We start from the raw sequence: 15,789 nt of genomic DNA on the forward strand, positions 1-15,789 counted from the left end.
AACACTTTGAGGAAGGCACTAGAGAATGACTGGGAAAATAGTCAAGAACCCCCTGCTTTCTGTATAGACAGTGCAGTTCATCTTAAGCTGTCTCTATGGCTTTTCGGGAGTTCCACCTAAATGGTCGTTTCTTCATTCATTTGCTCTTCTTGGTTTTTCTTTCCTCTTGTTATATAATCTTGATCCATGAACATTAATCAATGTTGTCTGTCAAAAAGATGATTTTCTATCTTCTTTGAATATGTTATTTAAAGGTAAAAGTGGCGTTTTCATTACTGTCATCAATTGCTCACCTGTGTATGAAGCCTAGTTTTTGACATTAATATTAATTGATACAGCAAGGTTTGATTTAAAATTGCCTGACCTAAAGTGTAATGGTTTTGATTTTCACTTTTTTTCTAAACTTCTTTTGGTCAGAGGTGAATTATTATATACTTTTAAGAATTATTCTAATCAAATCTACTGCAGCAAGAAAAGTTGGTCCTGCCCTGGATTGTGGGTTCTGTCCCTGGTCTGGGTGCATGTGGGAGGCAACTGATCGATGTTTCTCTCTCACATCTATATTTCTCTCCCCCTCCCTTCCTCTCTCTTTTAAAATTAATAAAAATACATATTAAAAAAGAAAGGAAAAGTTGGCCTGGTCTTTCTAGTTATTTTCAAACATGTCATTTAGGGACACAGGAAACTGAATTGTCACTTCTTCTACTCAGAGTTCCTGGAATTTGGGGTTATTGTTTTCTTAAAAGCATTTATAAGTAGCATATGATGTAACTCCTTAGCATAGTTTCAGAATTTTTCTGTTAGCACAGATTACTTAGTGCTGTTGGAGGAAATGTGTTGTGGAACCCTGTCAATGTTAAGTTTCTATTATTTGCACACCAGGGGTGGAGTAACACAGCTCACTGTTTACGAAAGCACTTAGTCATCACGTATGTGAGAGTATACAAAGTGGAGCTTAATTATGATAAAGGTTAAAGTGTAATAATATAACCAGGAAATGAAGGCAGTTGTGGCAGAGTAAAATAAGCCTTTTACTTCTAGTAAGTGCTAGAAATCTAAGATGAATTCTTTCCCTGTTGGTATTTATTGCGTATATCACTGATTCTCAAACTTTTGTTCTCAGGACCATTTTATACTCTTAAAAATAACTGAGGACCCCAGAGAGCTTGGTTTATATAGGTTTATATGGATGCCTATTGGTATTTATATTAGATATGAAATCAGACTTATTTGAAAATAATTATTTAATAAATAATATGAGTATAAATAACATGCCCGTTAACTGTTAATAACTTTTCTATGAAAATAACTTTTACTTATTTATTTTATTATTATTTTTTTTTAAATTTAAATCTTTATTGTTGAGAGTATTATAGATGCTCCCTCTTTTCCCCGCATTGTTCCCCTCTACCTGGTTCCCTCTCTGCCCCAGGCCTTCACCACCCTATTGTCTCTGTCCATGGACAATGCAAAAAATAACTTTTAAAATAAAAAATATTAGTGAGACAAGTGGCATTGTTTAACATTTTTACAAATTCCTTTAGTTTCTGGCCAGTAGAAGTGTTATTGAACAGAAAGAGTTTGTCCACCCCACACTAGCAGAACCAAACACTAAACACCCAGAATTGTGGTGGAGAAATATTGGCTGTTTTATTGATGAATTGCACCACCCAGGAAAATAGGACCTAATACTCAAAAGTCTGAACTCCCCAATGGCAGGTAGGTTACAGATAATATATAGGACAAAACAACAAGACACCCTGGGTTAGAGGTTTGGGTCATGCTGGGAGCTGACTGATTGGAGGTGAGGTAAGGGTAATTACTTCTGGTCTTGAGGACAGCTCTGAGGTCTGTTCAGGTGTGCTTCTGTCTGGTTTCAGGGGAAAGTAGCCAGGTGGTCCTTCTACCTTTGGGATCTGGAGCTGAAACACAACTTAGGTTAAGATGTTATCTTTAGCCTGCTAGAGGTCCAGACCTTGTGACCATTAGTTGCTACTACTGTCTTCTGCAGCCTGTGGGGTTGCTGATTATGAGGAAAATCTAGGTCTTTGAGGGAGAAGGAGAGGGAAAGAGAGACAGGGAGAGAGATCGAGAGAGAGAATTTAATCAAAGTTATAAGGACCCTCAGTTTCAGAAGGAAAAAGAAAGTAAATTTTAATAACTGTTTCTTAATAATTATAGAAATTCATCTTTGATACTACCAAATCTCAACAAGTGGCAATTTCCTACAGAGTAAAATCTGAAACTACATCAGTGAACACTATAGTCTGTTACACTGAATTTCTCTGTCTTGTGCTTTGAATAGATCTTTCTCTTATGGGTGATTTTGTAACATCATACATTGATTGGCTCATTTGGAAAAAATTAGTTCACTGAAATATGCATATCTTCCAAATGTTAATATGTTTTATTTTACAATATAAAACATGTTAATATCACAAACATGTCATTAAAAAATATATGGATTTTTGTCCTGGCCAGGTGGCTCAGTTGGTTGGAGCATTGCCCTTACACCAAAAAAAAAAAGGGGGGGGGGGTTGTGGGTCCCATCGCCGGTTGGGGCACAACTGATCAATGTTTCTCTCTCACATAGATGTTTCTCTGCCTCTCTAAGATCAATTTTTAAAAATGTTCTTGGATGAGGATTTTTTTTTAAGTATATGCATTTTTATTTTTGTTTTTTAACTGATTTTATGCAGGTGCCACTGTCTTTAATCATGCCTAACATGCCAGCACTTTTAGTATAATTATAAGAATGAGTCTCAAAGAAGTTAAAGTGACTTTCAAAGATTATATAACAAGGACATGTCAAAGCTGGGCTAGAATCTAGGTATTCTGTTTCCAAATCAGTGCCATTTTGTGTTTTTTTAAAACATCTAAAGTTCTCTTAACAGTGTACTTATAAAATTTTCAAATTATAGCAATTTTTTAAGGGAAATTAGGTAAAATTTACATTTAGGTGATTTTCAAGTTTTTCCTTACTATGTTTTTTATATGAACAAAACCACTCAGGAGTGATTAAATAATTTACATTTATTTTAAAGATATTTCATTGTATTTCACAAGTTTTATGACAACTTGGAATTCATATGTCCTGTCATTAAAATAATATCTATACCATTTAATGCTTAAGATCAAAACCCTATGGCTAGGCAAATGTAGTATTGTGGTAAAAAAAAAAAAAAAAAAAAAAAAATCCAGGGACTCAATTACTTTCAGACGTTCTCTCACTCTACTCCCAGCAAGGATGTAAAGCATGGATTAAGAGTTTTAAAAGAGAAAGCACACCACCTCTGTGACAGAAACTGGAAAGTTGTAACCACCTACAAATTCATATAGTCTACATTTTCACAAACGTATCTTACATTTATAAAGAGGAAACATGTCATTTAAAAAATATGTGTGTACCTCATTATAAATAGGTATATTTATATTCACACAAGTACTAACCTAATATAACCTAACCGGTTTTCAGAATGAATTTAAATTTGAAGAGAGAATTACCTTGCTTTCAGCAATAGAATTCCTTCTTTTCTCCAAATTGGCTATTATAGTCTCAACCAGCAGTGGGAGCACTGGAAAGCCCCCAGATCGAGTAAGCATTACTTTGATCTGGTCAAGGATTTTCAAGTGTAGTGTGCACAAGAATGTCTTGAAGAATTTGTTTAATGGCAGATTCTTAGAACCCATTGACAAGATTCTGATTATGTAAATAATGGGTATAGCCATTAATCTGCATTTTAATAAGCTATGCAGGTGCTTGAGCCAGTGTTTAGAGTCCCTGTTTGGGGGATCAGTTGAGCTAGAGAATGTAGAACCTGTGGTCTTTTGACTTTAGATTCCAAAATAGGAGATCCCATTTTTAAGCCTACTTTACATGTAAATTTTAACATTGACAGTTTTATAATTAGTTTTATCCCTGAATTAGCAATTTGAATACTTAAGGATTGGTTTACCCCAGGAATCCCTGGTGTGAAAAAACATTCTAATTTTCTTGAAGCCTCAGATGTACCTAACCAAAATAGACTTTCTTTAAAATTATTTTAAAACTTAAAAAAATTAAAAAACAAAACAAAACACTGAACATTTTCCTAATCCAAACTTATTTTTCCACTGATTGGACCTCCAATTGTTTATCCATTCACCAGTTGATGGACATTTACATTTAGGTTTTGCTAGTTTTGGGTGGTTATGAATTACACTGCCATAAACATTTATGTATAGGTTTGTGTGAACATATGTTTTCATTTTTCTTGGGTAGATACCTAGCAGTGAGATTGCTGGGTTGTATTGTATGTTAAGGGTATGTTATAAGAAACTGTCAAATTTTTCTGTACCATTTGCATTCTCACATGCAGTTTATGGGAATTTCCGATATTTTAGCCATAAACTCTATCTCATTGTGATTTAAATTTGCATATCTTTAATGACCAGTGATGCTAAGCATCTTTTCATGTGCCCGTTTTGTATCCCTGTTTCTTCTTCAGGGAAGTTCTTTGTGTTCATTAGCTCATGTATTTATTGAGTTGTTTTGTTTACTTATCATTGAGTTTGGAAAGTTTTTTATATTCTGAGTATAAATATTTTATCAGATATGTGTTTTGCTGATATTTTCTGCTTTTATTTTTGGGTTTATAATTCATTTCCTATTAATGCAATGGCTCTCCAATTGTTCCAGCCTCATTTATTGAAAAAACCACCCTTTTGTCATTGAATTCCCTTTGTACTGTGTTGGAAATCAATTGACATATGTATGGGTTTATTTTTGGATTCCATTCTTTCATGGATCTGTGTGTCTATCCTTTCACCAATACCACACTATCTTGATTACTTTGGCTTTATGGTAAGTCTTGAAATCCAGCCAGGAGAATCTTCCAACCTTATTTTTCTTTTTTAAAGTTGTTTTGGCTATTATAGTTTCTTTTGCTTTTTTTCTTATAACTTTTAGAATCAGCTTGTCAATTTTTACAGAAAATCATTGGTCATTGCTACAATATAGAGATAGTTTATTTTTGTTTACTGACTATATATTGTTACTTTAATAAACTTACTTTTATTTTTAATACTTTTAAAAATCGGTTCTTTGGGATTTTCTATATGAAGAGAGTTTTATTTCTTGCTTTCCAATCTTTATCACTTTTATTTCATTTTACCTTGTTGTGCTGCCTAGGAGTGATGAGGACAGATAACTCTTGCCCTGTTCCTGATTTTATGGGGAAGATATTTAGTCTTTTACCAGTAAGTACAATATTGGTTGTAGGTTCTTTGTAGATGCTTTTTATCAGGTTGAAGAAGTTTGCTTCAATTCATAGTTTGCTGAGGCTTTTTATTATGAATGGATGTTAAATTTTGTCAGATGCTTTTTCTGCATCTATTGAGATTATCATATGGTTTTTCTTCCTTAGAACATTGATTTGGTGAGTTACATTTATTGATATTAATATTGAATTAGTCTTGCATGCCCTTGGGTAAACCCCAGTTGGTCATGATATATATAATTTTTATATGTTGCTAGATTTGATTTGCTAACATTTTGCCATAGATTTCTACATATATGTTTATTAGAAATACTAGTCTGTAATTTCTTTTTGTTTTGTCTTGCTATTAGGGCCTCAGCAAATGAGTTGGGAACTGTTTTTCCTATGTTGTTTTTGGAAAGGATCTGTGTAAAATTAGTATTATTTCTTAAATGTTTGGTAGAATTCATCAGTGAAGCCATTTGGGTCTGGAGTTTTATTTGTTGGAGAGTTTTTAACGACGATTAAATTTTTCTGTAAGGGATAGAGGATTTTTAGATTAAGTATTTCTTCTTAACAAGTTTTAATAATGTCTCTTTCCCAAATTTGTCCATTTCAATGATGGTGTTGGATTTATGGGCATAGAGTTGTCAGTAAAATTTTATTATTAGTCTTTAAATATTTGTTGGATCTGTAGTGCTGCCTCCTCTTCAATTTCTGACATTGGTAATTTGTTTTCTCCCTTTTTTTTGTCCTGATCAGTCTGGTTATGTGTTTATGAATTATATAAATCTTTTCAATGAACCTGGTTTTGGTGTTATTGATTTTTTCCCATTTTTCTGTTTTCAGTTTCATTGTTTTCTATTCATATCAGTATTTCTTCCTTTTGTTTGCTTTGAGTTTAATTTATTTGTCTTTTTTCTATTTTCTTAAGGTGGAAGTTTAGATAGTTTTTCTTGTTTAATATAAACATGTAATTATATGTATTTCCTAAGAACTTTTTTAGCTTCATTCTACAAATTTTGATGATGTTTTCATTGTCATTCAATCAAAATATTTCCTAATTTTTCTGTGACTTCCTATTTGACCTGTAGATTCTTTAGAAGTGTCCTGTTTCATTTATAGGTATTTGGGCACTTTCCAGATATTTTTCTGTAACTGGTTTCTAGTTAATTTCACTGTGGTAAGAGAACATACTTCATATAAGTTTTCAGATAGTTTTTTTCTGTGTTTTCTGTGTGTTTTTTTTAATTTATTGAAGTTGGTTTTATGATCTATCTTGGAGAATGTTTCATGTGTACTTAAAAAAAACATATTGCTCTTGCTGGGTGGAGGGTTCTATAAATGTCAATTTGGTTCATAGTCTTCTGTCAACCAGATGTTCTATATCTTTACTGATTTTTTATTTTTATTTTTTGTCTATTTGTCCAGTAGTTACAGAGGGAGGTGTTGAAGTCCCTAGATGTAACTGTGAATTTGTCTATTTCTCTTTTTATTCAATAGTTTTCCCTCATTTGTTTTAACAGCCTGTTATTGGGTGCATAAACATTCAGGATATTGTGTGTTTTTGGAAAAGTGACCTCTTTTTTGTCATGTTAATATACTTTCTCTTGGTTAGTGTTTGCATTTTTTTCTTGTTCTACTTAACTATCAATATATTTATGTTTAAAGAGGGTTTCTTATATCTTACATCATTCATTCCATGTTTTTCTTAATTCTAACATTTCCATTTGACTTTTTAAAAACAGCTTTATTAAGATTTAATCCATGTACTGTATAGTTCATCCATTTGAAGGGTACAATTCAGTGGCTTTTAGTGTATCATAGAGCTGTGCAACAATCACAAGAATCAGTTTTTGAACATTTTTGTTATCTCAGAAAGAAACCCATACTCATAGCAACCAATCTCTATTTTTCCCCCAGACAGCTCCCCACCCCTTGCCTTTTGTCTCTGTAGATTTACTCATTTTGGACATTTGATTTAAACAAAATCATATAATATGTAGTCTTTGTGACTGACTTTTTCCACTTAGCATAATTTTTTCAAGCACACTGTAATATTTATCTGTACTTAATTCTTTTTTATTACTAAATAATATTCCATTGTATAGCTGTACATCTTATTTACCCATTCATCAATTGATGAACATTTGGATTGTTTCTACTTTTTTTGGTTATTACAAATAATGCTGCTATGAACATTTTGTGAACAAGTTTTTTGTGTGCAAATAGATTTTCAGTTCTTGGGTATATTTAAAAGTGGGATTCCTGGGTTATTTGATAATTCTATATTTAAGCTTTTGAGGAACTGCCGAATTATTTTCAAAAATGACCTCACCTTTTTATTTCCCAGGAGCAATACAGGAATTCCAATTACTCCACATTCTTACTAACACTTGTTATTGCCCTTCTTTCTGATGGTAATCATCCTAGTGGATGTGAGGTGGTATCTCATTGTGGTTTTGATTTATATTTCCCTGGTGGCTAATGATGCTGAGCATCTTTTCATATGCTTATTTGCCATTTATGTATCTTTTTTGGGAAATGTCAATGTAGATGTTTTGCTTATTTTTAATTGAGTTATATCTTTTTATTAGTGAATTATGAGTTCTTTATATATTCAAGATATAAGTCCCTTATCAGATACGACTTGCAAATGTTTACTTCCATTCATTGGGGTGTTCTTTTTACATTCTTTTTTTTTTAACTTCTTTTTTTAAATTAAATTTTAGAGAGAGAGGAAAGGGGTGGGGAAGAGAGACAGAGAGAAAGAGAAACAGATTTGTTGTTCCACTTATTTATGCATTGAAATCAGGGAGAATGATGCCTCAATATTGCTCTGGCTATGTGAGGTCTTTTGTGGTTGCATACAAATTTTAGGATTGTTTGTTTTATTTTTGTGAAAAATGTCATCGAGATTTTGATAGGGATTGCATTGAATCTGTATATTGCTCTAGGTATAATAGGCATTTTAACAATATTATACAGATATATATAGAACATTCTATCCTAAAGCAACAGAGTATACATTATTCTCAAGCGCACATGGATTATTGCCCAGGATAAGTCATATGTTAGTCCTCAAAACAAGTGGTAAAAATTTAAGATTAAAATTGTATCAAGCATCTTTTGCAATCACAGTGGCATGAAACTAGAAATCAGTTACAAGAAGAAAACTAGAATAATTTGTGGAGAATAGGCAACATGCTACTGAAGAACCAATGGGTCAAAGAAGAAATCTGAGAGAAATAAAAAAAAAAAAATACCCCAAGACAAATGAAAATGGAAATATACCAAAACACTGGGATGCAACAAAAACTGTTCTAAGAGAGAAGTTCACAGCAATAACTGCTTACATCAAGAAACAAACAACCTAACTTTACACCTCAAGGAATCAGAGAAAGAAGAAGAAAAGTACGAAGTTATTAGAAAGAAGGAATTAACATAGATCAGAGTGAAAATAAATGAAATAGAAACTAAAAAGACAATAGAAAATATCAATAAGCCTGGTTAGTTAAAACAAAAACAGAATTGACAGGTCTTTAGCTAAAAGAGGACTCAAATAAATAAAATCAGAAATGAAAGAGAATGTTATAGCTGATACCACAGAAACATAAAGAATTACAAGAGACTACTATGAACATTACACCAACAAATTTGACAGCCTAGAAGAAATGGATAAATTCCTAGAAACATAAAACCTACCAAGTTGAATGATTAAGAAAAAGAAAGTCTGTATAGATTGATTACTAGTAAGGGGATTGAATCAGTCATCAAAAACTCCCAGCAAGCAAAAGTGCAGGATCAGAGAGCTTTACTGGTGAATTCTGCCAAACATTCAAAGAAAATTAATACCAACCTTTCTTGACTCTTCCATAAAATAGAAGAGGAGGAAACACTCCCAAACCCATTTTACAAGGCCTGCATTACTGATGCTAGAACTAGACAGGAATGCCACGAGAAAAGAAAATTACAGTCCAGTATTCCTGATTAATATAAATGCAGAAATCTTCAACAAAATATTAGCAAACCAAATTCAACAGTACATTAAAAGGATCCTATACCATAATCAAGTGGGATTTATTTCAAGGATAGTTTATCATCTACAGATCAATCAATCTAATACACCGCATTAACAGAATGAAAAATAAAAATCATATGATTATCTTAATAGATGCAGAAAAAGCATTTGATAAAGTCTGACATCCATTTATGATAAAAATTCTCAACAAAGTGGTTAAAGAGGGAAAGCACTTCAATGCCATATATGAGAAGGCACAGCCAACATCATATTCCAACAGTGGAAGGCTAAAAGCTTTTCCTCTAAGATACCCACTGTTACCACCTTTATTCAACATAGTATTGGAAATCCTGGCCAGAGAAATAAAGGGCATCCAAGTTGGAAAGGAAGAAGTAAGACTGTTACTATTTGCAGCTAACTTTTTTTTTTTAAGGCTTTAAGAAAGTAGATAAATCTCAAATACATCTGTAAACTGTTAAATGCTTTATTTAATGTAAAGTTACATAAGATAAATATCTGAGATTGAAATCTAGGAGTTTTTTAGGCTTTTTGTATATGCGTTTAGGTGTACTTCCTCATTTTATCAAATAAATCCTAGGTAATTAGTAAAAATACTAATGTTTGATTTCATTTTCCACTTTTAGTGTTAAATGTTTACAAAAGACAGTAAAGGACTCTTACCACATAATGTGTAGACCATGTGCCTGTGAACTCGAAGTTTGTGCAAAATGTGGAAAGAAAGAAGACATTGTTACTCCGTGAGTATTTCTTTTATGTTTGGACTTTACTCTTTCAATAATTGATAAGTGAATTTTATTTAAGGAAACATTCATTAGCTCTGTGAGTCTTAAGTTACAGTATATCACACTAATGCAGACTTTTTCTACATAACAGGAAAAAGTCTTAATTTATCATTTCAATAAAAGTGAAACTTTATAATTTTAGGAAATTAAAATATTTATCCATGAGGTTCATATTCATTATTCATTACAAAAAAGTTCCTTATTATGTTACTACTTTTTTTTAATGGACATCATGTGTTAAATTTCTTTGAGCCTATTTTATTGACAACACTATTATAATTCATTGGATCTTAAATTAGTCTTTAAGGATCTTTTTCTTTATACTTATTTCATTAGGCTTCTGTTAATCAGGAAATGTAGTGTAAAGTTCTTTTCAGTCTACACAGTTAAATAGTGAAAGCCTGAGAAATAAAGAGAAATTTTTCCTTCCATCTTTAGGTTTAATAAAGAGACAGAAAAGACAGAAAACACTGAAAATAACCCACATTCCAACTGTAGAAGAAGCCTCAGAAGAAAAGAAGAAGAAAATGATGATTTAGATTTTGATATTGATTTAGATGACTCAGAAGAAGAGGGCAATCAAATAGATTAATATATTAAAAGTCAGTGTGAAAACATGAAATTCTGAACAACTTTTGACTTTGAGGGTTTTACAAAAAAATTCTGTGAAATCCTATAAAGAATTTGAAATAACCTATAGAAAATGACAACATTTTTACATAGAGAATATAAATTGTGTATATTTGAACAATTATAAAATTTATACAGAGTTTTCTTACAGTAAATTTTTAAGTAGCATATGCTAGAATATTGGCCAAAATGAGCATTGAGGTATCATAATGCAGTTCATGGGAATTATTTAGAATATACTACCTAATATCAAAGTAAACAAGATTCAGAATTGATGGTTTTGTAAGAAATATCTCATGGAAAAAATCAGGTGACATTATTGCTAGTCTCAAAAATTGATCCTCAGTATGTACCTTTTGATAAATTTATCTCAAGTAAATGACCCACATTAACAAAAGCCCCCTTACTTAATGTTTGGCTGCTTTATAAAGCAAAAAGTTAATTTTTTTAATAATAATGTTTAACAAGTATATAGCAGTTTTTAAAAAATTATTTTTATATACATCATCACATTTCCAACCTTTTTTCTTTTGTGAAATAAACATACAGAAAACTGCATAGCCCGGCCGGGCATGGCTCAGCGGTTGAGTGTCTACCTAGGATCCAGGCGATCGGGGTTCGATTCCCGGTCAGGGCACATGCCTGGGTTGTGGGCTCGATCCCCAATGACTCTCTCATCATTGATGTTTCTATCTCTCTCTCTCCTTTCCTCTCTCTGAAATCAATAAAGATATATTTAAAAAAAGAAAAGAAAACGGCATAAAATATATATGGATAGTTTAATAAAATAATTACAAATATTTAGTATTTAAGTTATAATGTCAATTTAAAATATTTCGGCGTAGACCCTGGCTGGATAGCTCAATTGGTTAGATACGCCAAGGTTGTGGGTTCAGTCCCCAGTCAGGGCACATACAAGAAGCAACCAATGAATGCAGAAGTAAGTGGAAGAACAAATTGATGTTTCTCTCTCTCTCTAAAAATCAATCAATAGCAAAAAAAATTTTTTTTAAACTTCAACATAAAAAAGTAAATACACAGATAACATTACAGTGGCATAAAAAATACGTTAACCAGAAATAATTTTTTTAAATGCTCAAGAACTCTGTCGGCAAAATATAAAATATTATCAAGACATTAAAGAAAATGAAGGCAAAAATAGAGAAAAATAAGTGGAGAGAGAGATACCATGTTCATTAGGTGGAAGTCTCAATACTCTAAGTTTGCAATCTTACCAAAAGTTTCTTTTCCAATTTGTGTTGCTTACTTGTTTGCATATCAGTTTATCTCCTGGACTATGTAACTTTTGTGTCTAAAGAGACAACCAAATTATTATGAGGCCTAGAATAAATTCTTTCCCATCTGAATAAATAATAATTCCTCAGATTGCCAGGAGGGAAATTTAACAAACAGCATCACCTAGTGACATCTACTAATATCTGCATTTCATTCTTTAGTGCTAAGAAAGGTTTTTCTTTCTTTTAACAGACTTAAATTTAATTGTTATATTTAGATCATTTAAAAAATATATTTTTATTGATTTTTAGAGAGAGGAAGAGGGAAAGAGAAAGAGAAATATCGATGTGAGTGCGGCTGCCTGCTGCATGCCCCCTACTGGGGATTGAGCCCACAACCTGGGCACGTGCCCTGACCCAAATCGAACGGGCAATCCTTTGGTCACTGGACGATGCCCAACCAACTGAGCCATGCCAGGTAGGACTATTTAGTTCATTTTTTATTTATTTAGGAATTATCCTTTCTAATCTGAAAAGTTTTTTGTTGTTGTTTTCATTGAAACCCAGCATGGACCTGAATCATGGCTCGGTCACTTAGTAGCTGTAGGACTTGACACAAATTAATCTTTCTGTGCCTTGGTTTCCATGAGGTTGATAGAAGGATCAAATGCATTAATATGTAAAGTACTTAGAACCTGTAAGAGCACTACACAATTGATATTATTGCTACTATGAGTGTGTTTGTCTGTATAAATTAATAATGAACATCAATTTGGTTGTTTGCCTATATTTTGCAAAAGAAGACTTTCATATAGATACACACACACACACACGCATGCATAATATATATATATGGAATCCTGCTACTTGCAGATCCATGCTATCTGATTCCAAAGTCTGCTTTTTATTTAATTACTGCCCTATAGTACCCACTGGGTCACATGTCAAAAACGTTTCTAAAGGTAAATAAAGCTATATTATATGGAGGACATGACATAAACAAGTTATTTGGTGATTAAGAAGGCTTGGAATAATAATGGTAATAATATAATAGTTAACATTCAACAAATAATCTTTGAGCACTTACATGTGCAAAGCACTGTTCAAGATACTTGGGGAGTCAACAAAACAAAGATACCTATCCTTTCAGAGATAACCTTTCAGTGGGTTAAGACAGACAATAAGCAGTAAACATAGTAAGTAAATTATATATTAGAAGGTGAAAAGTTCTATGAGAAAAAAATAAGGCATGGTGGTGTGATTGGAAGCCTAAGGGCAAGGGTGGGGTGGGAAGGCTATGGTTTTTAAATAAGGTGCCTGGAGAGACATATTGGGGAATAGTGTTCCAGGCCAAGGGAGCAGCCACTACAAGGCCTCTAAAGCAAGACTGTGCCAGGTGTGTTCAAGGAACAGCAAAGGGGAGAGGGATTAAGTTGGAGAGTCCTAAGAGGTAAGATCGCATTTAAGATGATTTTTTTTTTTATCTTTGGTTTTCATGCATTTAACTGATTTCTACGGTGTGAATTTATTTATGCCACCTGAGGTTTTCTGAGCTCCTCCAGTCTGTTGGTCAGCATCCTTAAACAGACTTGGAAAACTGTTGGCCATTATTTCTTCAAATACGACTTTTTCTTATTCTGGCCTCTCCTTCTAGCACTCCAATTACATTTACTATTGGAACTCCCTGACTCTATACCAAGTCTTTCTCGTGTTCTGCTTTCTTTTTCCATTCTTTTTTTTTCTTCTGTGCTTCAATTCATATATTTTCTATTGGCCTTTCTTTGCACTTTGAATTCTATCTCCCAGATAATAGGATTAACATGTTCAGTCTGCTTTTAAACCTATCTAATAAATTCTTAACTTCAGACACTGAATTTTGCAGTTCTAAAATGTCCATTTGATTCTTTTTTAATAGATTTTAATTCTGTTAAAATATTCCATGTTACCTATCTTATCCATCTCTTTCTCTATTCACATTAATTATAGATATTTTGAAATCCTTGTTCACTTTTTTTTGCTTTTTATTGATATATATCTGTGTGTGTGTGTGTATATATATATATTCATGTAAGGTGAACAGCAGTGTTCTAAGTATTCTCCATTTTTCAGGTGACTAAACTAAAGCTTAATAACTTGCCAAACAAAAAAGATAATAAATAATAAATCTGAGATTCAAAGCAAGTTTTCGTGGCTCTAAAGCCTTTATGAATTCAACCACATGTATGCAAAATTACAAATGTTTTATGCTCCTGAACTTTTTTCCCCTTAAGTGAAATTTTTAACATCTTTAACTCGTGCACACCTCTGTTTCTTCTTTATGCCTTTCTTTCTAGGCCTTTTCCTTCCCTTGTAACATTAGTCCTGTACTGAATTGTTGCCCAATTCAAAAGCTACAATTTTAAAATAAAAAGATTATAGGTATCCTCTGTATAACTTGTGGCATAGATCTTTGTCACTCATTATGTTCAGATTTGTTGGTAATGAATGTTGCAAGACCATTTCCCACAATTTTTACTGTCAAGCCTTATGAAGTCAGGGGAATATGTTGGGATTACTTACTCAGCTGTATACAAAGGAATCCCACAATTTTGTCAGTAATTATACATATGGAAAAAGTTATGAATCCCCAAATCTCATCTGTAAGACTTTTTAAGGAATTAAAGTACCAGGCTTTCAAAAGATATCACTACATAAAATTACACATGAAGTTTCACTTTTGTTTTATATTATCTTTAAATTTTTTTTCCATAATCTTAAAAATATGTTTTCTTTTAAAGGAAATAATTTGCTTTACCATAAAACATGTTGGTATTTGGTATTAATGTGGAAGGTTTTAAAAATATATTAGATATAAAAATACAAATTGTCCTGAGTGTTAAGAGTTGACTGATATAACAGAAGTTTGATGATAAAATATTTCACCAAAATTTGATTTAGAAGTTTCTGAGTCTGGCCAGCGTGGCTCAATGGTTGAGCGTCAACCTAGGATCCAGGAGATTGCACTTAGATTCCCCAGCAGGGCACATGCCCGGGTTACGGGCTCGATCCCCAGTAGGGGGCGTGCAGGAGGCAGCCGATCAATAACTCATCATTGACGTTTCTCTCTCTCCCTCGCCCTCTCCATTCTTCTCTCTGAAATCACTAAAGATATATTTAAAAAAACAAGTTTCTGAAACTTCTAGAAACAACTTGAAATATATAAATTAACTTTTTTATTTTGAAGCAATGGAAAATGAACTTTTCCATTTTATACACTGTCCATTGGTGAGCCTCACGGACATGATGAGCAAAAGAATCCACATACAAGAGATTAAATACTTTATGATCTCATTCATACAAAGTTCAAAAATAATGAAAACCAATTTATGGTGATGGACAGCAGAATAGCAGTTTCCTTTGGGGGTGTGGACTGACCGGGAAGGGGCATGAAGGAACCCAGAATGCTGGAATTGCCCGTATCTTGATCTAGGTGATGATTACACAGATGTCTAGAAATATAAAATTTAACAGTTAGGATTTGTTCAATTTATGTAAATTTTACCTGAGTTAAAAAGTAATTATAATAATTTAAAAAATTAATAGTATACTGTTGCCAAATTCATGCCTTTAGAAAAGGCAACATAAACCTTAACTTCAGGAAGAGTAGGAGATAGAGGCGCTCTAGGGGTGTAGGAGGCACATGTGTTTGAACCCTAACCCTGCTTCTTACTGGTGGATGACCCCGGCTCGATTTCCGTACCTATGTGAGGTTACCTTGTGTGTACCTTACACATCTGCAAAGTGAGGACAGTGATCTCTACGGTATAAGATTGCTGTATTAAATACGGTATCTGTACAGCTCCTGGCCCATATTAGGTGCTCCA

General features: G+C 32.8%; 1 protein-coding gene across 1 annotated transcript in view; it reads left to right on the forward strand.

Moving 5' to 3' along the window:
• The window catches only part of C12H9orf85 (chromosome 12 C9orf85 homolog), a 49,703-nt gene extending 35,344 nt beyond the window's left edge, over positions 1 to 14,359 (forward strand). Inside the window, exons 3-4 of the mRNA XM_016206673.2 lie at positions 9,903 to 10,016; positions 10,500 to 14,359. Of these exons, the coding sequence (XP_016062159.1) occupies positions 9,903 to 10,016; positions 10,500 to 10,653 (268 nt within the window). The 3' untranslated portion in view covers positions 10,654 to 14,359. The remainder of the gene's footprint in view (positions 1 to 9,902; positions 10,017 to 10,499) is intronic.
• The last annotated feature ends 1,430 nt before the right edge of the window (positions 14,360 to 15,789 follow it).

Source organism: Miniopterus natalensis, chromosome 12, assembly GCF_054644295.1.
Source record: "Miniopterus natalensis isolate mMinNat1 chromosome 12, mMinNat1.hap1, whole genome shotgun sequence".
NCBI lineage: Eukaryota > Metazoa > Chordata > Mammalia > Chiroptera > Miniopteridae > Miniopterus > Miniopterus natalensis.